Source organism: Pelecanus crispus, chromosome 1 (assembly GCF_030463565.1).
Source record: "Pelecanus crispus isolate bPelCri1 chromosome 1, bPelCri1.pri, whole genome shotgun sequence".
Lineage (NCBI taxonomy): Eukaryota > Metazoa > Chordata > Aves > Pelecaniformes > Pelecanidae > Pelecanus > Pelecanus crispus.
Genome location: NC_134643.1, coordinates 150,630,082 through 150,655,512, shown reverse-complemented (window position 1 = coordinate 150,655,512; position 25,431 = coordinate 150,630,082). Strand labels below are relative to the sequence as shown.

General features: G+C 46.2%; 1 protein-coding gene across 2 annotated transcripts; it reads left to right on the top strand.

The window, feature by feature from the left end:
- Nucleotides 1–10,613: 10,613 nt before the first annotated feature.
- Nucleotides 10,614–24,500, top strand: LOC104034536 (regucalcin). 2 transcript variants are annotated; one of them, XM_075718422.1, is made up of 6 exons: nucleotides 10,614–10,776; nucleotides 13,826–14,008; nucleotides 15,732–15,947; nucleotides 17,451–17,582; nucleotides 23,550–23,704; nucleotides 24,450–24,500. In XM_075718422.1, exons 1-6 carry the CDS (start codon nucleotides 10,614–10,616, stop codon nucleotides 24,498–24,500), a joined length of 900 nt encoding a protein of 299 aa, XP_075574537.1. The 2 variants fall into 2 exon arrangements, with proteins under 2 accessions (XP_075574537.1, XP_075574545.1); XM_075718430.1 differs by lacking the exon at nucleotides 15,732–15,947.
- Nucleotides 24,501–25,431: the final 931 nt, after the last annotated feature.

Genomic DNA, 25,431 nt, shown 5'->3' with positions numbered 1-25,431 from the left:
TCCAGCAACACACTTGCGGATGTGTTAGGATTTTAAGCACGTGAAAAGTCCTGCTGGTTTCCCCCGGGAACGTTTGTGCTCAGATCTCCGAGCGCATGCCGGTGTGCTGTGCTGGATCAGGCCCAACGTGACTACTAAGTGACGATCCTCTTCTGCAGGAGGCTTTGAACTGCAGTGGCGTTTGCAGGCTCCTTGCGGAGGGTGGAAGCAGGCGTCACTGGCGCTGCCAAACTCGCTGACCTCTAGATGTGCCCCCGTTTCCTGCTCTTGCTGAAGGTTGTGTTTCTCTTCACAATAATTTGCTTATTTTGTAAATATACAACTTCTAGTACTTCAGTTTTTTTAATCTCTGTACATAGTTGCTTGTTGTGGGATGCACTTGTAAATATTTTACCCAGCTAACAAGTACAGATGGCTAATTTTGTGGATAGTGTTTACAAAAGTAGATGTACTACTTCAAAGAAAAATGCTATTTGACACTTAAATTTAGGCAATCACCAATGATGCCAGGTTCCTCTTGAAACTGAGATTTCACGTCCAGAGGTGTTTGTACCTGGTATTTTTAAAATAAGCTGAATTAGACTTAATTTTGGCTGAACTTTTTACGCAGGTACAAATTTTCAAACCTAGTTGCCTGAATACAGGCGTAGGAGCCTTATTTCTGGCATCTAGGTCTGTAAAATTTTAGCCAGTCATCATTTGGAGGTTTTTGGTCTTTTTTTTTTTTTTTTTTAATTGCTGAAAATGTATTATTTTACTAAGCTGCTTTTCAACCTCTGGATCAGTTGCTGTTTCCCAAACTAACGCTTTTTTGTATGTCCTTTAAAATGAGCAGTTGTTAAGTAGTGATTAAATTTCAGCCAGTCCTGAGGAAGTGAGAAGGGAGAGGAATCCTTTTCTGTTCCTTTCAATGACCGGATTTTCATTTGAATGCAAACAAACTTCTTGTTTTCCAGATGGTGTTGTGTTGATCAACAAAGTAACTGCACTGTTTTTCTCTGAAATGCTGTACATTTCATAAACACGCAACATCCTCTGTCCCCACATCACTGGCTGAAACAGGCCAGGTTGTATAGGGCACGTCATACAGCTCCTTTCTGTTGAGGGTTCATTTTGTCTAGAAACAAAAGGTGTTCCCCACCCAGCGTGAAGATGACTATGCAGAATCCAACCACCCACCTGTTTTTCTTTATAATCTTAATTTATTGCTTTTAGCTTGGGAAATGGCAACAACATTTTTAGGTTTGTTCTAAACTTGGAAATCTCCCTAGTTGCAATAGGACTAGCAGGTCAGGGGCTGGAGGACTTCTCAGTAGTGAAATAAAACAAAGTATACTTGGCAATTCTGCTCTGTTTGCTTCATGCATCTTTTTTTTATTTTTCTCCCCCACTTCTTGATTTTATGTATATTTGTGTAATTGATCTTTCTAGAGCTGTATCTTCAAAATTATTTCTTTTGGTGTAAATATGCAGTAGCATTTTAGGTTTCCACATACTTTATTTTAATGGGAGATGCTTTGTGTTCTAAGCCATGGGTCATTCAGAATAAGTAAACAAATGTCTGTTCATTTGTATTCCAGTTCTGATTCTCTTAGTTCTCCTTCGATATTTATTAGTAATCCTCTCTCACTGGTCATGAAATTTTATGAAGCTTGTATTGGGAACACTTATCTGGGAGGTCAGCAAAGCGTTCATGTTATTTTGTGGCCGGAAGCCTATGACAGAAGGGAGGGGGAAAATGGTGCTTCAGCAAAACTCGGCATTTCTGCTCTTCTGGGGTTAATTCAGTTGTTTCCAGTCTGGGCAATGGTTTTGCTAATTTTTACATGATTTTAATAGATATATGAAGGAGCCCTTGGTTATGTAGTTCTCAAGTATTGTCCCCAAAGTGCATTCGCTAGTTTTTATTGTGTGTTCGGTGGCTAACTGTTTGAAGTATTACCTCTTAACCTTATTTGTAATTTTTTTTGTGTTTTTGCATTTTGTTTTATATATATAAATATATATATATATTCAATTTTCCAAGATGGACTCGGTCTTTTTCAGATGTCCCCTTTTTACAAGTACTTTTTCATTAAATTATGAAACTGCTAACAGTATTTCCATTTGTTGTGATTTATTCAGGGCTTTACCCTCTGTGTCTGACAGGTTGTTAAACTCATCAGTCTAACAGCGGTGCTGTGTCCATCAGGAGTAAATTATTTCTGAAGACTTGGCAGTACTTTAACAAGTTGAAGTGTCAAGGAAAACCTTTCCCCTTCAGCCTCCCCAAAAAAAGAGTCGCTGAACACTAATTTGCTGTGTACAGCAAATAGTCCAAGCCTGGATTTTGTTTCTGCCTAGCTGAGCAAATGTAACAGACCATTTGCTGCCCTGGCCTCACTTTTTTTTAATATATTTTCTTATGCCCTAGTATGACTGTTTTTCCTTGGTTGGACAAATTAAGTTACAGAGGAAGAGCCGTAGCCAGGCTTTCTGTCTCATCCCTCCTCTTCTTGTACGCTGGCACACACGCAGAAATGAATACTTAACAGCCAGCTACTGCCATGTGTGTGCAAAGGACAAATCAGTGCGCGCGAGTTCCCAGGGCTGATGTTTTTTGTCGGTTTTGCATGACCGGTTGCTGTAGTTCCCCCTGCTCCCACAGGCCGGTGCTGTGATACACCTTGCTGGCAGAGAGGAGCCACACCCTGTGCCAGAGCAGGGGAGAAGGCAAAAAAGGGGAGGAAGATGGAGAGAAAGCAGCAGGTGTAGCTGCACAACCGATCCGATAGCATCCTGCCTGCTCTGATGCGAGAGCATCCCTCCTGCTCCAGTCGGCTCGGTAGCTGGCAGCGTCCAAGAGGGACTGGGGGTTTCCAATCTGCAAGTTGGAGGCAGCAGTGACCCTCCTGCCTGCGGCAGGCCGGGCAGCAACAGGGCGAGCCCTGAGCTGAGCGGTCAGCATGCTTGTGGCCTGGCCTACGGGCAGGAGCGGCTCAGCAGGTGCCCCCAGGCAGGCTGGGAGCAGAGCTGGAGGTGGGTTGGGTGAAATGGAGCAACAATTCCCTTGGCTGAAAAGAAAACGGGAGGAAAAGAAAGGAAAAAGGCAGCAAAGGTGCATACAGAAGAGAGGAAAAACTAAGTACTAGAAAGAAGCAGTAAGCGTTGGGTTGTCAGGCATTTTTCAGGACCAGGATTACTCCCTCCCTAAAGGCGTTCTTGCAATAGGTTCCAGCAACCAACTTCCTTTTTGTGACTTTCTGACTGGCGGCCTCCCGTTCCCTTTGCAAGTACAGTCTGCTTGTGCCTGGGATGTGGGAAAGATGGGGCCAAGGAAGGAAATGGGTATCCCTGTTATTTTGGAAATGGCTGCTGTTGGTTTGTAGAGTCTTTACAATAAGTAAGCGTGGTTACTTGTTGACAGTAACTGGGGCCAAGCTCTCGGAAGCACTAGCAGGGGCTGCGTGGTGATTCCCAGCACCATCATTTCTGCATTTATGGCTTTGTCCAAAGAGCGATGTTTCTCGGCTGTAACTTGCATATGTCATTTGTAGAATGCTTTCTTTGCACCACGAATCCCAAGCCATAGAAGAAGGAATTACAAATGTTTAACTCTGAAAAATAAGCCTGAAACATTCACTTGATTTGGTGTGGAACCTCACTGATGACTAGGCCTAGGCATACAGGCTACACTGCAGCCACGTGATGTGGATCTGATATCTGGGAGGGACTGAGCGTTACCAAATGTTCAAAGCCTGCCTCTTGTGAGCTGCAAAGATTATCCAGCGAAACCAGTCATTTTGATCGTTGGGAATTTTGATGATCCCAGTACTTGTGAAGGTTTAGCACTGCAGGGAATTGACACATCTATTGGGAAAACATGCTTTTGATGTGAATTAATGAGCAAAAGAAAGCTGCTTGCACAACCTGGGAGCTTGGCATGCAAGGGAAAATACTGGGGAAGGGCAGAGATGGAAAACAATGGAGTGCCTCAACGCGGCTTCTTTAGGAAGTGAAGACTCAGACTTCTGGGTTCTGGTTTCGTGAGAGATGCGCAGCTACTGCTGCTTCTGAATCTTCCTTTACACCACCTTCATGGCTGAACAGGCTTTTGCCCCTCCTGAGGCGCAGTTCTGCAACGTACCCCTCTTGCAGAGAGCATCCTGGGGTGACTGCTCCCGGGCTCCACTCCTAACCAAGTCCGCACATCTGTCAACCGCTGGACTCTTCTGGAGCGATGTGACAGAAGTGGATTACAGTGACTGCAAGCACAGCTTTCTGAAACAAAACATTACATAGTGGCTGGATAAGCTGTTTGAAAATAGCAGATGTGCATGCCTATTTCTGTTCCTCAAGTTAACCCCTCTGCAGATAGCCTGGATAAGTTTGCATGACTACGTTGGTGTGTGTAAGGAGAAGCAGCCTCAGATATTTGCCCATTAGTTTCCCTGCCTCCGTGAGTACAGCTTCCAGATAATCTTTCCCTTTCTCCAGTAGGCTTCTTTTGGCTGGGACAACCTCCTGGATCCACTTTGCCCTGCCCTTTTTCTGGGACTCTTCTTTTGTTTCAGGCTGGGCAGACCCTCCCTGCCTTCCTATTGCTTTCTCAGCAGCCCTGAAGCTGGGTATCTGCCTCGCCTAGGCTGCCTTATCTGAGACATTGTTTTAAATCTCTGGGTAGGCTCTGTAATGATACCTTTATGGTTTCTTTTGACTTAATCCTCCCCAAGTTTTTTCCAGTTTCTGTTGTTTTTCCCCAGGTGCTGCCCCACCCGCCCTCAGCCTGGGGAAGAGCACTGGGCAAGGCAGGGACACAGGGTGTATTTTGACAGAGTTCCGTAACAGCTCAGGAGGTGTTCTGCTGGCCACACTGGTGGGCCAGTGTCCTGAGGAAGAACTTAAAACCTAGCACAACAGCAATGTATAAAGGAAGATGCCTTCAAGAAACCTCCTGGTCATCAGAAAGCCCCTGAGCTTGTGACTGACATCAAGATATGCCACTCTTCTATTTTCTGTGGTCTCAGCAACCACAAGGAGTCCACTGGAGTAGTATCTATAAAAAGAAAACATGTTACATGCCATTTGGGAAAATGGCTCTGGTTATACTTTTGGAAGTGTGAGCCCTAGTGAGGAATGAGATATGGGGGGGGGGGGGGGGGAATTGCTAAACTAGCGACGCACTTCACCTGAAACTACGGTGCTTGGTTGCATTCCTTTGTAGTTCCATCTCTCTTATCTCAGAAGGGTGGTGCTGAGCAGTTTGGGAATCCCTGCCCTGGCATCACTGGCATTTTAGGCTTCAATTGCATCTGGTTGAATGGAGCCTGACCAAAGTACTTCCCATCCTTAAAACTGATGGCTCAGCCATTGTTCTGTTATCTCCTCTAAAATGGGAGTGGGGCATTGCCTTACCCTCTCCCTTCTGATTATTCCTTCTACAAGAAGCCAGCCATCTCTCCTGCCTTAAGGAAGCATAGAGGCCAAAAGCTGGATGAGCCAGGTGATGCGGATATCCATAAGCAAGTTGTAGTTTACACTGGTTACCAATGGCTAATACAGAAAACAGACCGTTCAAATTGTCCGTCGAACATGCTAAATTAAGCTCAGAGCAGTCACTCCAAAACGTGCTGTTAATTTGAAGTTTGCTTCTGATTTGGGCCTGAAGAAGGACTTGCATGCCTGAAAGCTGCAAACAGTGAAAGCACTGTCGCTAAATCAGTTACTTGAACGAAAGATGCTGCCCCCCTGAAGCCCTGGCTCCTTGCATGGCCTCCATTGTGGCTATAATTTTGCAGGTGCCGTAGCACATATCAATGCGCCCTTTTTTTTTTTTTTTTTTTTTTTTAATCCTGAGGCAAGCAAAATGCAAATCTGGGTCATGTGGGGTACAAAGAGCAGAAAAGTAAGGCATTAATGAAAAATGTCTTGGCCGTGCTCCACTGAAGAACACTTTCTGAAGCGCCCTGTTCCCTGCCTGCTCTGAGTGCGGACGAGGGGGCTGGAAAGGTGCAGGCTGGGCACTCCAGCTTTGTGAGGGCAGCTTAAGGTGCCAGGAACTGGCACTTGCAGGTGCTCCCGTGACAAAGAAGTTGGAGGTGCACGTTTGAGGGTGTGAGGGGTGCTTGTGAAACACTTGAGAAGCTGGCTGCGCTGGGAAGGGTCGCACCTTTTCCTATTGCACTACGTTCTTAGGTGTGAGATGCTTTTTCATGAGATCGTGGCCGATATATAAGAAATGATGCTGAAAGAAGTCTGAGTAATAAAGTGTAGTAAGTAGAAGGTACCATTGCTAGTTCTGTGAGAGAAGCTGGACTTTTAAGGCTAAATGCCTTCAACATGACTTCATGGTAACTTGGTGCAATCCTTTTTAGAAAAGATTCCCTGTTTGAGATTCTTAATCTATTCTGCATTAACTTATGTGACAGCAATGGGTGTTAGACTTGATGTAACATGTAAATTAATCAATGGGCACAAGTCTGCTATTTAACACCTCCTGCCACCTTCTCGCAAGGAGACATTTGCAAAGCAGGGAAGTGGTGTACTTTGGCAAATGTTCGAACTGTATGAGTATTTAAATACACGACTGTGATCATCCAGACTGGTAAACAGTTGAGACTTTGCAGCAGTTTGATCTCTCCTGGACTGCTTGTTGCTTCTTGTTGCTTACTAACAAATAATAAAAGCTTGATCCGGACACACGAGTCAATTCCAAGAACTATACTTGGCTGAAAACAAGTGCATGGCAGTGCCAACTCTTGCTTTCCAGCCAACTGATTGCAGTGACTGATCTTATTTCTAGCTCTGCTCTTGCTTAGTGTTGGGTTTTTTGTTTCGGTTTGTTTTGGTTTGTTTTGGGTATCATGTTGGCACCCCCCCCCCCCGCCAAAATGCAGTATTATCTGCTAGTGGTAAATTCCCACGTGCTCGCTATGGATGTAACAGCAGGGCAGGCTTACGCTGAGGTAAGTGGCTCTTTGGGCTCCAGTGCCCTTGCCGCAGTCTGTGCTCTTGGCCGCACCTTGCCCAGCTGCAGAGGAGGCCTGGCAGACTCCTTTCGTGCAGTGCAGTGCTCAGAGGCAGCTGTGATACGGATATCTTACACACCGCATTTGCACTTTGCACCAGGCACAGATAAGGCCTACAGCCCTCCCACCTTCAAGCAGGGGGGAGGACTAACATAGAAGTAAAACAAGGCAACTCAAGGTGAAAGAAAAAAGACAAAGATGGCTCTAAAGATGAAGAAATGACAGGATCAGGCTCATAAAAGGAGAGAAGAACAACTGCGCCCTTCCAGGAACCAGCATAAGCAAAATCCAGTCTCTTTTTATAACCCCTGAAATCGACCAGCAACCCTTCTTGCCTGCAGTCCTTATGGGTGGGGGGATTTTTCCATCTCTGTGGCACACTGTGTCATTGTCCAGAACTGCCGAGTGTTTCCTGACTGGCGAGAAGGGTAAATGGCTTGCGGCAGGCCCAGGGAACCTGCAGGCTGGGTGAGGGCTGTGACTTCACCTTACAGGACCTCCCACGTCACAGATCTACTCCTTATGCTCTTCATGGCTGTGATAATAAGATTCCCCTTCCCCTGCTCCCTGCAAAGCTGGAGGAGTAAGCGTACAATGTGCCCTACTACATGGAATAAATGCTGAGCCACCAGCCACTTCCTTTGGAAGCCACGGAGGTGCTGTGTGTGCTCCCTATCGCTCAGATTTGGAGGCCACAGAGGAGACACTGTGGCTGCGATGCAACAGTGGGAAGTTCCCGGCAGGAAAGCCACATGGCAGCACCACCTTTGGCAGCCATCTCTTCTGTGCTCTTCTCTCCCATGGTGAACTTGTACTGGCTGATGCTCTCTGTGAAGGTACCCCCACCCCCCACCCCCCATGAATTCCTCCCTACTCTACCTTTCAGCAGGCCTGGATTAACCATTACAGAAAAGACAAAAGCAGGAGTACTGTTCCGTGTAACTAGAGATCCAAGTTCAAAATATTTGGCACTTCGGAAGGCGACCAGAGTTTGTGTTGTAACCCAGCGCTGGCAGAAGCTGTTAATTTTCTCCGAAGGTGTGTGCCAACACACAGCTTGTTTTGATGCCTCCAAACCATGATGGCAAATGCCTAAGTCAGCAAGGAGCAGAGAGACTGGCCAGGTGGGTTCAGTGTGCAAGTATCTCCTGCTGCTGAATTCAGTAAGCCGTTGCGTTGGCCATGTATCCCAAACAGCCTTGTAGTGTGCAAGGACAACAGCAGAGCAGCAAACGTGGCTGAACTTTGAAAAAGCGATAATTGCACTTCACTGTACTTACTTAATGAATTCTTTGCATGCATTCATTTTTTTTAACCCCCTAGATCTTCTTTCCTTGTTGTAAAATGTATGAAAGAAAGAGAGCTGTGGCACTTTTTTTTCTGGATGTTTGTTTTCTATGTTGGCAGTCAGTAATAAGTCACTTGTCTCGGGTCTGAGATGAAATCCTGCTGTTTGTTGTACGACATCACTGTAGGGGCAGAAAGAGAAAATTCAATGCTAAGCACTGAACTAATGCTATGCAAGCCTGTAAAATAAAAGCCTAACTGCGCCGGTAAGATGACAATAAGTTAATATATACGTCATTAGTAGTCCATTGAGGGAAGCCTGCACGACACACGTGTTGGTAAGGACATGTAGCCCATGAACTTTCCAAATATACCACTAAAAGAAAAAAGAAAAGTGACCAAATGAAGTCTGGGGTGTGAGCACGTGCTGCATGAATAAAGGTAACCCAGTAAAAATGCTTGACCGGAGATAATTGCCAAGAGGAAGGCGTATGAGAAAGGAGCAGATAAAACCTGTAGCAGGAGCTGCGAGGGGGCTGCCCGGTGAAAGAGCCCGGTGGGTGCTGTGCGATCACCGGTGTGCAGCGCTGGGCCGTGCCCTTTGAATAAAGGGGCTGCTACAAGTGCCAGCGGGAAACAGGAGCCTGGCGGGGGGACAGGCCGGTTTTGGAGCAACCCCATTAACACAGGTTCGTGGGGACACGGCGGCCTGCGCCTACCTGGTGCACCCCGAGTTGTCAGGAGAGGACGCGCGAGACGCTGAGCAGCGAGACCGACGTAATCTTTATATCACGGCTCCCTACCGGGATGACTGAATCCAAGTCAAAAGGCAGTTTGTCATGGGATGCCGGAGAGGAGAGCTGGCGTTTAAGGCCTGAGGCCTGGGAGCCACAGCGGCCGTAGCGAGGAGCCAGGCAGGCGCAACGGAGACCCGCGCAGGGAAATTTTGATGCTGGCCATTTGCCTCGCCGCCCGTGGAAACTTCTGAGGCAAAGGGAGCGATGGAGGGCATGGCATGCTGAAGGCCATGCGTTTCTGGATGAGGAGGGAAACGCTGCGGGAGCTGTGGAGGAGAAGATCCCTGGTGCTGGAAGTCAGGGTGAAGGCCCGTGGATGCCTACACCCCAGCGCGGAGAAGGCGCGCAGAACCCAGGCCTTATGGAAGCCAACCTCTCCAGGGAGCGGAGAAACTTGGCCACCGCGGAGGGAAATCCCGTCTCCCTCTTCTTCCTCCCTGCAGCTCTTGGAGGGGGGAGCCGACCCCCCCCAGCCCGACCGACCGCTGTCCGCTACCGGCGCTGGCCTCACAGCGCGCCGCGGAGGCGATCCCGGCGGCCCGGCCTCGCCCGGGGGGGGGGGGGGGGGGGAGATGGCCGCCCCACCTGCGGGGCAGGAGGGGCCCGGGCGGGGAGGGGAGCCTGCCCGGGCGGGGAGGGAGGCCTGCCCCAGCCGCTGCCGCCCTCCCCCGGCGGGGGCACCCAAGGCCCGGCCGCCGGCGGCCCCTCCGGCAGAGCCTGGTGGCCGCCTCCCCTCTCCCCTCCCCGCTATAAGAGCGGCGGCGGCGGGCCGGGCCCTCTGGCTGCGCTGCTGGAAGCAGGTAGGGCGGGCGGGGGGCGTGTGTCTGTGCGGTGGCTTTTTCATTATTATTACTATTACTCTTTTCTCTTTATATGCATTTCAATGAGAACGTCCCACGCACGGCAGCAAAGCCGCCGCCGCCGCGGGAGGTGCGCCTGAGCAGCCGGGCCTGCGGGGCCGGGCCCCCGCCGCCGGGCCTTCCCCCCGCCCTGGCGCCCGTCCGCACCCCCGCACGGATTTTTTCCTTTCTTTTATTATTTTTACTTTTTAATATTTTTATTTTTATTATTTTTATTTGTTATTTGTTATTTTTATTATTTTTTTTTTTTTTTTTCTCCCTCCCTTCCCCCCCCCCCCCTTTTTTTTTTTTTTATTTTATTTTAACGTGATGGCAGGCCGGGCTTGGGCGGCGGGGACACCCACACACACGCACACCCCCCCACACACACGCACACCCCCACCCCCCTCCCCCCCCACACCCCCACACACACACCCCCACACCCACGCTTGGTGGGAGGTGTGAGAGGCATTAACTGGCACGAAGCAGGTGGTCAGTGCAAGCAGCGCAGGTGAACTCCGTCGCTCTGTGCAGGTAAAACCCCTCTCTAGATTGAAAATGCGGCTCCGAACCGGCCGCAGGCACCGACGCAGACTTGGCAGCCTTCAGACCCGGGCGTTGATCCTATACGCGCTTCTTCTTGGCGAGACGTACGTAAAACCAGCGTGCTTTTCCCCGCAGGGATGTCATCCATTAAGATCGAGTGTGTTGCCAAGGAGGGCTACAGGATCGGGGAGTCGCCCGTCTGGGACGAGAAGGAAAGCGCGCTCGTCTGCGTGGACATCACGGGTAGGAAGGTGTGCCGCTGGAGCTCGGTCACCCAGCAAGTGCAGGCCATCTCTGTGGGTAAGGAACGGCTCGAAAAACGCTCTGCTGAACGCCAGAGTTGTGCATTCTGACTTCATACTGCGTCCCTGCCAAACACGGGCAGGACTCCCGTAGGTGATGCGGCTGCATCCCTCAACAGCTGCATGGTGCTCGTCTTCTGGAGACCTTTCCCTAAAACCTGACTTTGCTAGGCCAAGGAGGACACTGGGGCTTGTGCTGTGCACAGATGCTATCTACTGGCCAGACTTAGACCTGAGGACTGTTCTTACAATTTTGTGCTATTGGGTTGTGTTTTATCTGCTTCTCTTCCCTGTAAGTTCACAACTCATGCTCTTTTGCTCCCTCTTTGTCCCAGAGTTAGAGTTCTGCTGTTGATATCTGTGGGAGTTTAGTTACTGATTTGAATGAGCAATGCCCGTAACATCTTCTTTATTGGAAGAAAATTTGCCATAATGATTTAAAAAGATGATTTTTTTTTTTTTTAGGGTAACAGTATCACCAGCTAGAGTCTCAATAGTTTAAGTATTTATTCCAGAAAGGAAGAGATTGTGCTCTCATAAAGAAAAGAGTTGCAGATTTACTTTTGGATGTGATAATGTAAATATTTGTCTGTCTGAAGACAGCTCCTTCAATGGTTTAAGTACTCAGATTTATTACTTTCCCATGTTCAGTAACACTTGGTGAAAATCACTTGCTTTTGCCCACCTATAAGCTGTTCATGTTATTTGCAATAAATTTATCTGGGCTTGTCTGCCCTTCAAATTACTGTAGTTACCAGTTTTACAATGAGAGAAGGTCTGATACTAATTTTGGAAACATTGCTTCTGAAACTTATTTCCTCTCACCTTAGGTGAGGGACCATGCTTCTCCCTGCCTCCCCCCCAACTCACACCTACTCTTCAAGATGTAATCTTTTATCTCTCTGGAGATGTCAAAGAAATAGTAGCTGAAGTAGCTACTTTTTTTTTTTTTTTTTAAACTTCTTTCTCTTTCCTCTGTTTGCTAATAAAACAGTTGTAATTAATAGCTGAGCCTTTGGGAATACCATGATTACAAGACCAAAAAAAACCCAAACACCCAAAGAGTGCCATGTAATTAAAATAGTGGCTTGATGTCCAAAGTGGAAACAGCGAGAGAAATTACTCATTACTGAAGCTTATAGAGAATTACATCAACTCTACACTTAGCAACAACTTCAAATGCCCTTTTCAACTCCACAGGGAAAACATCACTGCATACATAACCATGCCCGGTGGGGAGACCTTATGGTCAGTTTTCTGTTTGGCATAAAATGGTGTTGCAAATAAGCCAATTCCTGTGGATGCTGCTTAACAAAGCCCTCTGGGGTGGCTGCGGACTGAGCCGGGTGCAAGGGCTAACACAGCCTGCGCTGTATTTGTGCGGTGAACGGTAGGGTGGCCGTGTCCATCTTGCTAACCTGATACACCCCTTTCCCCTGCGGCGCTTTGTCGGGAAGCTATGGGGCCATTCTTGTGGCTGTAGGGGCACCCAGGGGACCGACACCTCTGCGGACAGGCAGGCGGGGGTACACAGGCTGCTGTGCTTGGGAGCCGCTCCCCCCAGGGTGGGAGGGAGGCCCTGGGGGCTGCCCGGGTGGAAGGGCTCCTGTGGGCCATGGCCCCAGGTGTTTTGCTGGGAGAGGCAGCGGAGAGTTGCATTCCCATGCTCTGCCAGCAAAGCCCCTGCTGCCCTTGCAGGCAGAAAAGCGCTTCTATTGGCATGGTTACCAGCAATCGGGAGAGCAGCAAAATCACTTCCTTGGGTGGATGCCACGCATGGCTGAGGGGGCTCTGCCGATCTCTCTGTGCTGGCACGGGAAGGAGAAGCGGCACCCACTCGCCCAGTGTAGATGAGCCCAGACCACCAGCAGCCTCAGCAGTGTGGTTGCATGCCTCTAGGTGAAGGAGTTGCTCGAGCTGAACTTGCAGTCAGCAGTGCATCTCAGGCGTTGGGGGCAAACGGCATTTGGATTTCTAGCATGGTGGTACCGCTGCAGGGGCTGCAACGGGAAGGGGTGCCCCAAGCCAAGCGCAAGCAGCCAGAAAGGAGCAGCTCCTCTTGGCAACAGCGGTGGCGGTTATTAATGTTTGTGAAAATATTACCTAATTATACCTCTGCAAAGCTATAAATACAAGAAATGTTTTATTTTTAAATTAAGAAGTTGGCGATTAGTCCCATGCATATTAAATATTATCCCAGACTTTATTGCCCTGTTTAAAATTACTATTCCTTATATTGCATCTGATTGTAGGCTTTTACAGAAACGTTATCTTCACACTGATTTCCCTGGGGTTTTTTTGCTAATTCCTTTATAAAAACCTGCAATTGAGGTTTTACTTCATAATAGCTCAAACGAGCATAAACTAACTATGGAGCATTTACTAATTTTCTGGTTTGCTTTAACTCTTGGAAAGCTCTGCCACTCCTCAGTGTGTTTTTGGTGCTGCTGGCGGCATGTCTGAACTGCATGGCAGACTGTGGTGCAGAGGGGTGGCTCTACTGCCCAGCGTGACCTGTCCCAGTGCAGAGATACTCTCTGTCTCCATGAGTTACGACCGAATGGTCATGCAGGGCTGATTTACCCAGGAGCTGTGCTAAACAAACACAGTTGCTCCAGAGCTCTTGTGGCAATTGATTTTTCTCTTGGAGAGGGGGGAACCCACACAGTAACCCATGGTAAAAAGCATACATGCCTGTATCTGTGCCCCTTTTTATGTTTTATTTTTTAAAGCACCTAGCAGAACTAGGCGCTGGTAACGATTATCGCTCCTGGGAGCTGTGGTAATACTCAACTTCCCTGAGTTTATACGTCCCAAACTGGTAATTCTCTTTGCAGCAACTTTCTGTATGCATTAAGTGTGCCCTCTTCGTGTGAAAGAATCTATTTCTATGTATTTAAACATCAGTTTTGTTGGTATAAAAGTAGGTTGTTTCTCTTGCCTGTGGTCTCACTGAGTTCGGTGTGACTGCTTGCATGTCTAAAGTGGGCAGAAAAGAAATGTCTCTCCATAGCGCATACCTCTTTTCCATTTCACCCTGTTTCTAGATGCTCCTGTGAGCTCTGTGGCTCTCCGGAAATCTGGGGATTATGTCATCACCCTGGGAACCAGGTTTGCTGCTTTGAAATGGAAAGAGCAGTTGGTAACCACCATTACTCACGTGGACAAGGATAAACCAAACAACCGATTCAACGATGGGAAAGTGGATCCTGCAGGGAGGTATTTTGCAGGTATGCTGCAGGCGGTTCCTTCCTTCTGCTGCTCCGTTAGGTTTTGGTGACAAGATAGAATCATAGAATCATTTACGTTGGAAAAGACCTTTAAGATCATCCAGTCCAACCATTAACCTAACATTACCAAGTCCACCACTAAACCAATTAAGGGTGGAGTAATAATTTCATGTTTCCTGGCTTGGTGCCTGGATTATTTTTTAATGAAAGTAAAACTAGGAATCATTAAGGTTGGAAAGAAACCTCTAAGATCATCAGTCCAACCATCAACCCAACACCACCATGCCCACTAAACCATGTCCCAAAGTGCCACGTCTGCACGTTTTTTGAATGCCTCCAGGGATGGTGGCTCCACCACCTCTCCAGGCAGCCTGTTCCAATGCTTGATGACTCGTTCAGTAAAGAAATTTTTCCTAATATCTAATCTAAACCTTCCCTGACACAACTTGAGGCCATTTCTTCTTGTCCTAGATGCAGTGATCAGTTGTAGATGCAGCAGTGTTTGTTCATAGTTAAATGGTGGGGATTTTTTTGTTGTTGTCTTCAAGCAGAGTTTAATCCCATTTACAAATCCATTTGCATCAGCTGGACAACGTCTAATCAGGACTGTTTCTTTAAAAGGAGGCCCACTATTCAGAGCCTGCCTAGTTTAAGACACTGGCCTTGCCTCCTCTCTGTTGGCATGCTTGTTTTGAATACTGGCAGAGTACCAATCGAAAAGACTTTTCCAGTGAGAAATTTATGGTATTGTGGGGTTTGTTCTTCATAAATCAGAATTTATAGATAGTATTGCTAAAACCTATGTGACTGTTCAGCCTGGAGAAGAGAAGGCTCAGGGGGATCTTATCCATGTGTAGAAACACCTGATGCGGGGGGAGTAAAGAAGAGGGAGCCAGGCTCTGCTCAGCTGTGCCCAGTGACAGGACCAGAGGCAATGGGCACAAACTGAGATTCAGGAAATTCTGTTTAAATGTAAGAAAGCTCTTTTACTGAGGATCACCAAACAGTGGAACAGATTGTCCAGAGAGGTTGTGGAGTCTCCATCCATGGAGATACTCAAGACACAGCGCTGCCCTGAGCAACCTGCGGTGGCTGACCCTGGTCTGAGGAGGGAGTGGGCCCAGGTGATCTCCAGAAGCGCCCTCCAGCCTCAGCCATCCTGTGATCCTGTCCTCCTTGTTTTTAAAACACCATTCTGTGCATCTGCCCTGTAGTTGGGTCCCCAGGCTTACCTTAACTTGCTTTTACCCAGACTCTCAAGAGCCAGTCTCGGCTGCCAACTTCGAGCCACAATGATGAGATTTGTTTTTGAAAAGGCTTTAGTAAGACTCGTTCTGGGGGAGGAGGAATTTTTTTTCCAGTCTCTCTGCTATACAAGACACTAAGATTTGTGGGAAGCTAAATGCTGACCAGACCAATGCTGACCAGACCTTTCTTAATATTTGAATGACTGAATAAAACATTTAGCAGAAATCATGCTGCACACCATTTCTGCTACAGTTCAACAAAAACCCCAAAGGTTGTGTTTTGTCATTTTCTGCTAAAAGCAAGCACTTTCGAAATCTACTGTTCTCTTTTGCTTTTAACTCAGAATTTCTGAAGCCCCCACACTGCTCCCTTCTACGTTGGCAATGTGGTCATCGTCACAGCGAGGGGCTGCCACCAAACCTGGATGAGAGCCTGTTCACTCTGAACCTGCTTTCTCTCCTTTGTCTCTGCACAGGTACGATGGCTGAGGAGATTCAACCTGCCGTGCTGGAAAGACACCAGGGCTCTCTGTATACGCTCTTCCCCGACCTCTCAGTAGTGAAGCACTTTGATCAGGTGGACATTTCTAATGGGCTGGACTGGTCACTGGATCACAAAACCTTCTTTTACATTGATAGCTTGTCCTACTCAGTGGATGCGTTTGATTATGACCTCCAAACTGGAAAAATTGGTATGAATTGTTGTATTCTAAAATAATCATTTGTGCCTAAAGATTGTGATGTGTGTTTCCCCTCTGGTTATTATGCGAGATGATCAGAGCTTTGGGAGCGCTTCTTCAGAAACCACTTTAGAACAAAACAACAGAAGCCGTATTAATATTCATCTGCGCCTGCATAGGCTCCTAGCTCAAACTAGTCAGAGACTGTTGGTGATGTTATGAAGTATTTAAATTGCGTGGTGGAGTTTGAGTAGTAATCTGGACGACTGCTACTAAACACAATGCATATCTGATCTTCTTGTGTAAAAAAGGCAAAGTGTTTCTTGTATGGCTAGATTTCTGTTGCTGCATGTTTCTTATTCCTGACGGCATAGGCAAAGTAACAGAAAAGCTTGTAGTCTTGTGCAAAACCTTTGCTAGCTTCTCTAGATTTTTTTTCACCTTGTTTTGTTTTTTAAAATATAAGTTCTTAGGTGAAGGTTGTGCAGACAGAGCGACACAACAACTGGAAAGCAGTAACTCAAAACTCTTCTTCCTTCATTTATTTAAAATAACAGAACCCCTTAAGGGCTTCTATAAGCTTGGGCAAAAGAACAATTCCAGTGACTTGGACTAATAATTTGCTTTTGAGTACATGGACTGCAGTATTTTGCTTTAAAAGAACCCAGTCAATTTGATATTTAGTTTTAAAACTGTGAATTTAAAGTCTTTTTAGGTGTAGCATCTTGTCCCGATGTCTCTCTGCTATGGCTCACAATTGATTTTTTCTTTAGGAAACAGGGTGTTTCTCCTCTCACCCATGCTCACTTGCTGTCTTTCTGTGGGCAATCCAGCAATCCTCAGGAGCACAAAGGAAACTCATTAAAAATATTGCTACATATGAGAAACGTTGAAGTTGTCAGAGCATAAAATAAACAATGTTGGAAAGTTGGTTTTAATTTTCTTTAATAACAGAGGATAAAAGTTCACATAGAGTTGTTTGGTTTTAGGTTGACAGTATGCCTTTGAAGTTGATGCTTTTCCTAACTCTGTGTTTATATAAACTCTCAGTTTATATATCTGAAGGTCAGTTTTGTGTTGGAACAGTGATTATTGGCACGTTCCAGCAATCTGTTTGAAAAGTCTCCAGTTCTCTGACTGGAAGCAACCCATACTTGAAATGATCCAAACTGCTTTTAGAACATGTAATTAATTTTCTGAATATATGTAACAATTTATTCAGTTATTCATTTAATATTGTGAGTAGGGAGCATGAGCGGTTCACTGGAAAACAACACCAGAAAAAAGGATTATAGTTTTAATGGATAGAAACTGATCTACAGGCTTTCACGCTGAGAAACAGCTGTCTTGGGGAAACAAGCAGGGCAGTGGACGCGATCTATTTCTTTCATACCAAAGAACTCGGGACTTCAGCACAGCTTTTGAAAATAATAGTATGAATAACTCTGCTGGACTGTGACTGGTAAAAATTTTAACAAGTATCTCACTTAGTTTTGTTGTGTTTCTACCTGGCAGGCAACCGTAGAAGTATATACAGACTAGAAAAAGAGGAAAAGATTCCTGATGGGATGTGCATTGATACAGAAGGCAAACTCTGGGTAGCTTGTTACGATGGTGGGAGAGTGATTCGTCTTGACCCTGAGACAGGTAAGTCCTTGCAAAGGGAGGACTGGAATTCTGTGGTTTTAAGAAAAAAAAAAGAAACAAAAGCAAAGAATGAGAGGTGTGTTTTTTCCCTTCACAGAAATGGTGTATCTGCTCTTTTTAAAACATTACTTTTTTTTAAAGCAATTATACATCCCTGCTCTCAAAAGTTGGCTTTGTAAATAAGTCTTCTTTGTTTCCAGCCTCTGTTGTGTTGGAAAAGGTAAAGTTGCTGAGGGGATTGCCATTATACTTGCGAATTGTTTGGGTTAGCATCCTCTTGCATCCTCCAAACTTAAGATCAGCGTATACCGTATTGATAAATGATGTGGAAGGAAATGAATAAGCCATGAAAAGGCAAAGATGACTTAAGCCATTTTTTTGTCTTGTTTCTTCAGCGTAGTGTATTATTTTGGGCAGCCTACTGAGGTTAATACAAGTCCCACATGACACTGATGCCAGCAACATTTTTTTTATTGTTGAAAACTACTTATACAATAAATTTTGCAATTGAAATAATAAGAAATATTTAATGAATTCCACAACATTTTATCATTCCCACAGTAACGTCTTGGGTGTGCCCATTGTCTGAGCCTGTCATTCATTCCTACTCTCATTTGGACTTTGGTCATCTGCCAGGCATGGTTTAGGCTGGATAAAAACCACTTGTGACCCACTTCAGAGAGACTGAACTGAACCCCCTGTCTGCAAGGGGCCAGTGGGTGAGAACACGAGCGTGATTTTGACAGATCCCAGACAGCACAGGTTTGCATAATACAGCATAGGAGCAACTGCACTGGGTTGCATCTGGGGTCTCTTGAACCCAGGTCCAGCCCTAACGGAAATCTTGGGGTTTTGTGGGGCTGCAGATTCGGGGATGCCAGTGTCCCTTGACGCATGCCTTCTCTGCAGCGCACAGCAGACCCTGGCACATGCGTGCACCAGGCAGGTCAGGCTGCAGCCTCTTTTCTGACTCCGCTGGAACCTCTTACTTGAGGCTCAGGCTGTGCTTTTCCCCTCACCTTTTGATTTGTACCCATCCACGGTCTTGCCAACCTGCAGGACTTCCTCCTGTCCTGTGGAGTCTGCGCCCCAATCTTAGGAGGAGGAAGCTGCAGCTGGGAGATCCCAGCAGCTCTGGGAGCTGTTTCTGGTCCCACATCCTCCCCCTTTGGTGGGCAGAGCACTCCTTGGTGACCTCCGTCAGCCCTTTGAATACCCTCCTGGAGCAGTGGACTCTACCATTTTTCCTCTCTGGTTCACTGTTTCTACCTTTTCCTCCCTGGCCTTCACCTTCCTTTGTTCACTTGTTTTCCCTTTCCTCTTCCCTTTTGGAGGTGTTTTCTTAAGGGAAGGCTACTGGAAATAGTGCCCATAAGCAGATGCATAGGGAGACTGTAAGAATAGGGAAAGCAGAGTGCATATCCCTAATGCATTCTCAGCTTTCAACTATACTCAGCTCAGGGTCTTTCAGAGCTGGATGCGATTTTGATGTATCGGTAACTGCCGGTGGATTTTCAAGTTTCTGTGAATTTGTTCTGTCTCCCTGGCCCATGTAAAACTCCCAGCACCTGCAGCAAACAGTAGCAGGACATTTCACAGGTTAAGTGTCCGTGTCAAAAATATCTTTGTGGCTATCTCATGCTTATCTGCCCTCTCTGGGCTATCATTTTAAAGTAATATCTAAAATCTGCAATTTGCTGAATTCTGAGTTAATTGTAACTAGTTAGGGAGATAACCCAGACAGGTTTGAGGAGAACTCCATGAAAGCCTCTCTTTTAACGCACAATAGCTGTTAAGTGTGGCTTGGCTGACTGTCAGCCAGTTGCAGATACATCCACTGATAAAGAGCTCATCTAAAGCACGTGAGGGATTTTCAGGTTTCACTGATGGCAAAGCTTGGACTATGTTTTTAGGGGAATGGACGAGGAAACTTGTTTGTTTGGCATCTTTTCTAAGGGAAGGTTTTGAGATTCAGGGTGAAGCGGCTTTTCAGGTCTAGGCTTCTTTAGCCTAGGTGGCTGCTGCCTTTAGATTCAGGATGTGCTACAGGGAAAGGCTGTGATGACTGATCCCACTGGGTTTGGAAAGGGCTCGAAAGGGATGTCTAACTTGCACGTTGCCAAGTCTCGTTTTACCTTCCGGTCACTTAGTGACCTGCTAGTTTTATGCAATCATGTCTTTTAATTAGGAATTAAATATTTTCCAGTTCTTCCTAATGAATGTATTTTATATCCTTTGATTGTACAGGGTCTAAAAGATTTGCTAAGTTTCTCTCTTCTACAGATACCAAGCATAGATCATAGAATCGTTTAGGTTGGAAAAGACCTTTAAGATCATCCAGTCCAACCATTAACCTAACACTGCCAAGTCCACACTAAACCAGTCAAGGGTAGACTATACTAAACCATGTCCCAAAGTGCCACGTCTACCCGTTTTTTGAATGCTTCCAGGGATGGTGGCTCCACCACCTCTCTGGGCAGCCTGTTCCAATGCTTGACTACCCTTTCCATGAAGAAATTTTTCCTAATATCCAACCTAAACCTCCCCTGGCGCAGCTTGAGCCCATTTCCTCTTGTCCTATCGCTAACTACTTGGGAGAAGAGCCCAACACCCACCTCACTACAACCTCCTTTCAGGTAGTTGTAGAGAGCGATAAGGTCTCCCCTCAGCCTCCTCTTCTCCAGACTAAACAACCCCAGTTCCCTCAGCCGCTCCTCATAAGGCCTGTGCTCCAGACCCTTCACCAGCTTTGTTGCCCTTCTCTGGACACGCTCCAGCACCTCAATGTCTTTCTTGTAGTGAGGGGCCCAAAACTGGACACAGTATTCCAGGTGCGGCCTCACCAGCGCTGAGTACAGGGGCACAATCACCTCCCTGCTCCTGCTGGCCACACTATTCCTGATACAAGCCAGGATGCTGTTGGCCTTCTTGGCCACCTGGGCACACTGCTGGCTCATGTTCAGCTGGCTGTCAACCAGCACCCCCAGGCAGCTTTCCAGCCACTCTTCCCCAAGCCTGTAGCGTTGCATGGGGTTGTTGTGACCCAAGTGCAGGTCCTGGCACTTGGCCTTGTTGAACCTCATACAGTTGGCCTCGGCCCATCGATCCAGTCTGTCCAGGTCCCTCTGCAGGGCCATCCTACCCTCCAGCAGATCGACACTCCCACCCAACTTGGTGTCATCTGCAAACTTACTGAGGGTGCACTCAATCCCCTCATCCAGATCATTGATAAAGATATTAAACAAGGCTGGCCCCAAAACAGAGCCCTGGGGAACACCGCTTGTGACTGCCCGCCAACTGGACTTAACTCCATTCACCACTACTCTCTGGGCTCAGCCACCCAGCCAGTTTTTTACCCAGCGAAGACTACACCCGTCCAAGCCATGAGCTGCCAGCTTCCCAAGGAGAATGCTGTGGGAGACGGTGTCAAAGGCTTTGCTAAAGTCCAGGTAAATGACATCCACAGCCTTTCCCTCATCCGCCAGGCGGGTCACCAGGTCATAGAAGGAGATCAGGTTGGTCAAGCAGGACCTGCCTTTCATGAACCCATGCTGGCTGGGCCCGATCCCCTGGTTGACCTGCACTTGCCTGTTGAGTTCACTCAAGATGAACCTCTCCATAATCTTTCTTGGCACTGAGGTCAGGGTGACAGGCCTGTAGTTCCCCAGGTCCTCCTTCCATCCCTTCTTGTAGATGGGCGTCACATTGGCAGGCCAAGATGAATACTTCAGGTGGATTTCAGAGCATCCAGGTGCAGATTTTCTTGCATCTCCAGGCAGACATTGCTCATCTTAGAGCTTTGTAAACAATATCTTCTGGGCCACTGTCTGCTGAGACCACTCTGCAAGTACAGTCAGGGTCTCTTCCCTTGTCTCTGGGGCTCATGCCTCTCCTACAGTGCGTGTTTTCTCCCTTTGAATGCCCTCCCCACTCATTTTCTCCAAGCCTTGGTGTCAGCCAATTTCTAGGGTGGCCTGTGGAGCATTTCATAAGCCACCATGTAGCCATGTAATGCTTCCCCTGCCAGCTGACTGGATAACCACAAAGTGCTGCTAGAGCCCATTGGCAGAAGCGTTGTCTTGGGACTCATAATGGTCCTTGTCACTCCCAGGCAACAGACAGGACTTCTTCTCTCCCAGTTTTCTAGATATTTTGAAAAACCTTCTCTTCTCAGGGAAGTAACAGGTAACCAGACATGCAAATAATATCTTGACAATCTAAATGCGATTACACTGATCTTTTTTTTTTTTTTTTACTTCGATTTTTACTTTTGCCACACACTTTGACCCACAATGGCCAATAGGCTTATATTATACAGCATCAGGAATCCCAGAGTGCTGAAACTTCCCTGACTATTGCATACAAGAGGCTCTTTCACCACTGCTCACTTGCTGTTTTCTTTTATTTATTTTGGGATTAAAAGACTGTTAAAAAGTATCCAGCCCTTGTGTCAGGGGTTTTGGTGAAACAAAGGCAATTCCCTCTCAGTCCTGTATTCTGGATGTGCTGGTTACATCCATGCTAGCACGTAAAATGGATCAGCAAATGTCCTTTAGTCCTGCACTATATGGCATATTGTAGCTTATTTTGCCCAGCCAGGCTGTCTTCCCACACCAAAACAGAGCCCAGATTGTCTCTGGGGAGCAGCATACCCAACTAGGTGGACCAAAATTGTGCCAGGACTGCACCAATGGCTTGATACTGTGGCTCTGCTTTTGTCCATGCCTATGCCTATGCCCCACTTAGTGTTGTGGTACAGGTGGAGCCGTTTGGTCTGTGCTTTTGTCAGTTCATTGCAGTGCTGCAAGGGACCAAGGCACAGCTTGGTGGGTGAGGGAGAAGGTTTTAGAGCCCATAAAAAGGAAGACAGGTGCTTGCTTTGATAAGCACCTCCTGGGAAATGGTGACCCACTCTGAAGTTGACCAAAAGCTTCTCATAGGTGTTACGTGGGCCGAACTTTGCACTTTTGCACGAACTTTTAGGGTTCCCAACATCAAAGTTACTCTGCTGTTTCAGCACATCACTAAACAGTTACTATAAGGAGACCAAGCCCTTTACAAACACAAATGAGGAGCCAGGGAAATGACATATTTTGTAGGGAAATTCATGTGCTTTAGCATATTTCTAGAAAGAGAAATTTTAACTGTAGGTAAATAAAGCAGGGATGCTGGTTATAAGCACTTACTGCCCAGAATTAGGAAGAATTTTAGAAAAATCTGCTTTAAGGTGTCTCGACAGCCTTCTGGTTAAGGCTGGAGGCAATCTGTTTACTACTGTCATTAGGCCGGTAGCTATTTGTTGGTATAATAAATGCATAATATTATTTATGGTAACACTAGTTTCTTGTAAACTTCAGACATGTCCCATGATCCCTATTTTATGCAAGCTTGATTTGAAAGGCTACTGAAATTTCAGGAAAAACTTTTAGGAATTGATCTTCCTTAACTGCAGGCAGTAGAGGTGTAGCACGAGTTACGCCTCAGTAGAGCTGCACGAGGTCTGCTCGCTCCAGGCTTCCTTTGTAATTAAAAGTAGAAAAGTCAGCAGGTCTAGGGCATGATTCATGTGACCTATTTTAGGGAGAAATTATAGCCCATTTCCATTGACTGCATGGGCAGCCTAGATGATGAGCTCAGATACAGATGTCTGTGCTGTGGATGTTAGCGTTTAATTAGAGGACAGCCTGGGATTGGGGGTGGGTTGGATTTGTTTGTGATAACTGAAACTGAAACTTGTCAAATGATGCATGTAATTATGTAAATGATGTAAACAACATGGTTTACAGAAGTCAGGTTTCTCCCTGTCACGGTGCTCATCAGTGTGCTGAAACTCAGCCTGAGACTGCCCCCTGCCCTGGTACCCGCTTTTGTGGAACACCTGGCTCCACACCAGTTATTCACAATAATTTGTTTAAATTTCTTGTCATAAGTAGACGAACAGGAAACAGCATGCATGTTTTTCTCCAGGAAAAAGACTCCAGACTGTGAAACTTCCTGTTGACAAGACAACTTCCTGCTGTTTCGGAGGAAAGGATTATTCAGAAATGTATGTGACTTCTGCCAGTGACGGGATGGATAAAGAGTGGCTTTCGCGGCAACCGCAGGCTGGTGGGATTTTCAAGGTGAATGTTACTTTTTCCTGTCATTTTAGGCGGCCATTTTTTCCCTCCTGCATTTTTCAGGTGGAAAACCAGTTGGAATGGTGGGAAGCAGGAAAAGAGTGGTTGCTAGAACATCAATTATACATATTAAGCTATTGTTCGTATTTTTGGTTCCTGTTGCAGGACAAGGAGGTTAAATGTATTTAGAGATTTGAAAATACTTTTGGGTTGAAAATCTGTAACAATACTGATACTGCAAATTTTCTATGCCATCACCTCTTTCTACTTTTCCCCCTCCCAACACAGTTGGAGTTTTCTATTTATTATGGAAAAAATGTGTAAATACTTTTGTGTCTTAATCAGTGGCAGATAAAAGGATCTGCTTTTATTTACTTTCTAGTTAGTTATAACTAAATTATCTCTTCAAAAATTTGTCACCTTGGCATTCGTTTTAAAGCCCTGCTCTTCTGTGTGTGTGCATACCGAAGGTTACATTGTGAACTGCAGAATTAAGGCTTAGTAGTGTCTGAGGAGAGGCTTTTGGGGAATGGACTCTGGCCTGCAATTACGGAGCTTTAGAGAAGGAGCACAGGTTGGAGTTCCTAGCTGTGATGAGCTGCTGTGTGCAAAATATAGTAGGGTGTCAAGTTGGAGGACACAGTCCTTTCCTAAATTAAAGCATGTCTAGTTGTGAAAGAAAAACAAGTGTCCGATAGTGGTGAATTATTGCACTAATCTTTTTTTTTTTCCCTCTCTGTTTTAATAGATAACAGGGCTAGGGGTGAAAGGAGTCCCACCGTATCCATTTGCCGGTTAAATATACGCTCTTCAGAATGGATTAGAGAGGACTGACGTAAGCAAGACAAGTTGGAAGGTCTTATTCTGGTGTTCAGCATCTTTTGCTTTGAAACCATGACACAATTATAATATCTCATCAGGAAAGGATGAAAAACTACTGAAATACATGGAATATTTTAAAACTGGTCTTTTTTTACCCCTTTAAACTCTGTTACTTTAAATATCTGATGGTGCTTTTTCTGTTGCACTAAAAAGATCCTCACCGTAATAAAATACTGAATACTGTAACTTTCTTTTATGATTAAATAACATTTTAATATCTTTTCTTTTTATTGTTTATTCTCCCATCTCATTTGCAATTTACGCTATATTGACTTATTGATTAAACTACTTGTACTGTCTCAGTTCCTCATAAGATATCCATTTGTGGTCTTACCGCTGCTTTAACTGGAACTTCATTTGTCGCGTGATGTTCTCAGCAACTGAAACATTAATGCTAGGCATCTGCAGCTTCCTTTTTACATTACATTTTTAAGGCCTGAGCTGTGGTTGTGCTTCAATTAACTCTGATCGGCTGGAGCCAATCATCATCTCTCCCCAATGCATGTCATCATGTCAGTCATTTTGTTAAATATAAAACCAAACTTTTGGGATCAAGAACCATATCTTTGTCCATCCTCTGAAGATTTCAGCCTGTTTTGGGGAGATCTGTGATGATGGGAAAGCATCAGGCGTCCTTGACCATTTGTGTTTGAAAGAAACCACCACCTGCATGTACTTCCTGCTGGACGAAGCCCCCCCAGAGAGGCGAGAAGGGCCCACGTGCCGAAATGGCCACTGCTTCTACAAATGTGCAGGAAAGGGTAATTTCTTCATAGCACCTGTTGTAAATGGCCAGCTTATTCACTGGATTGCTTTTTTGCTGGTACCTTCAGGCCTGTTTGTGCTGA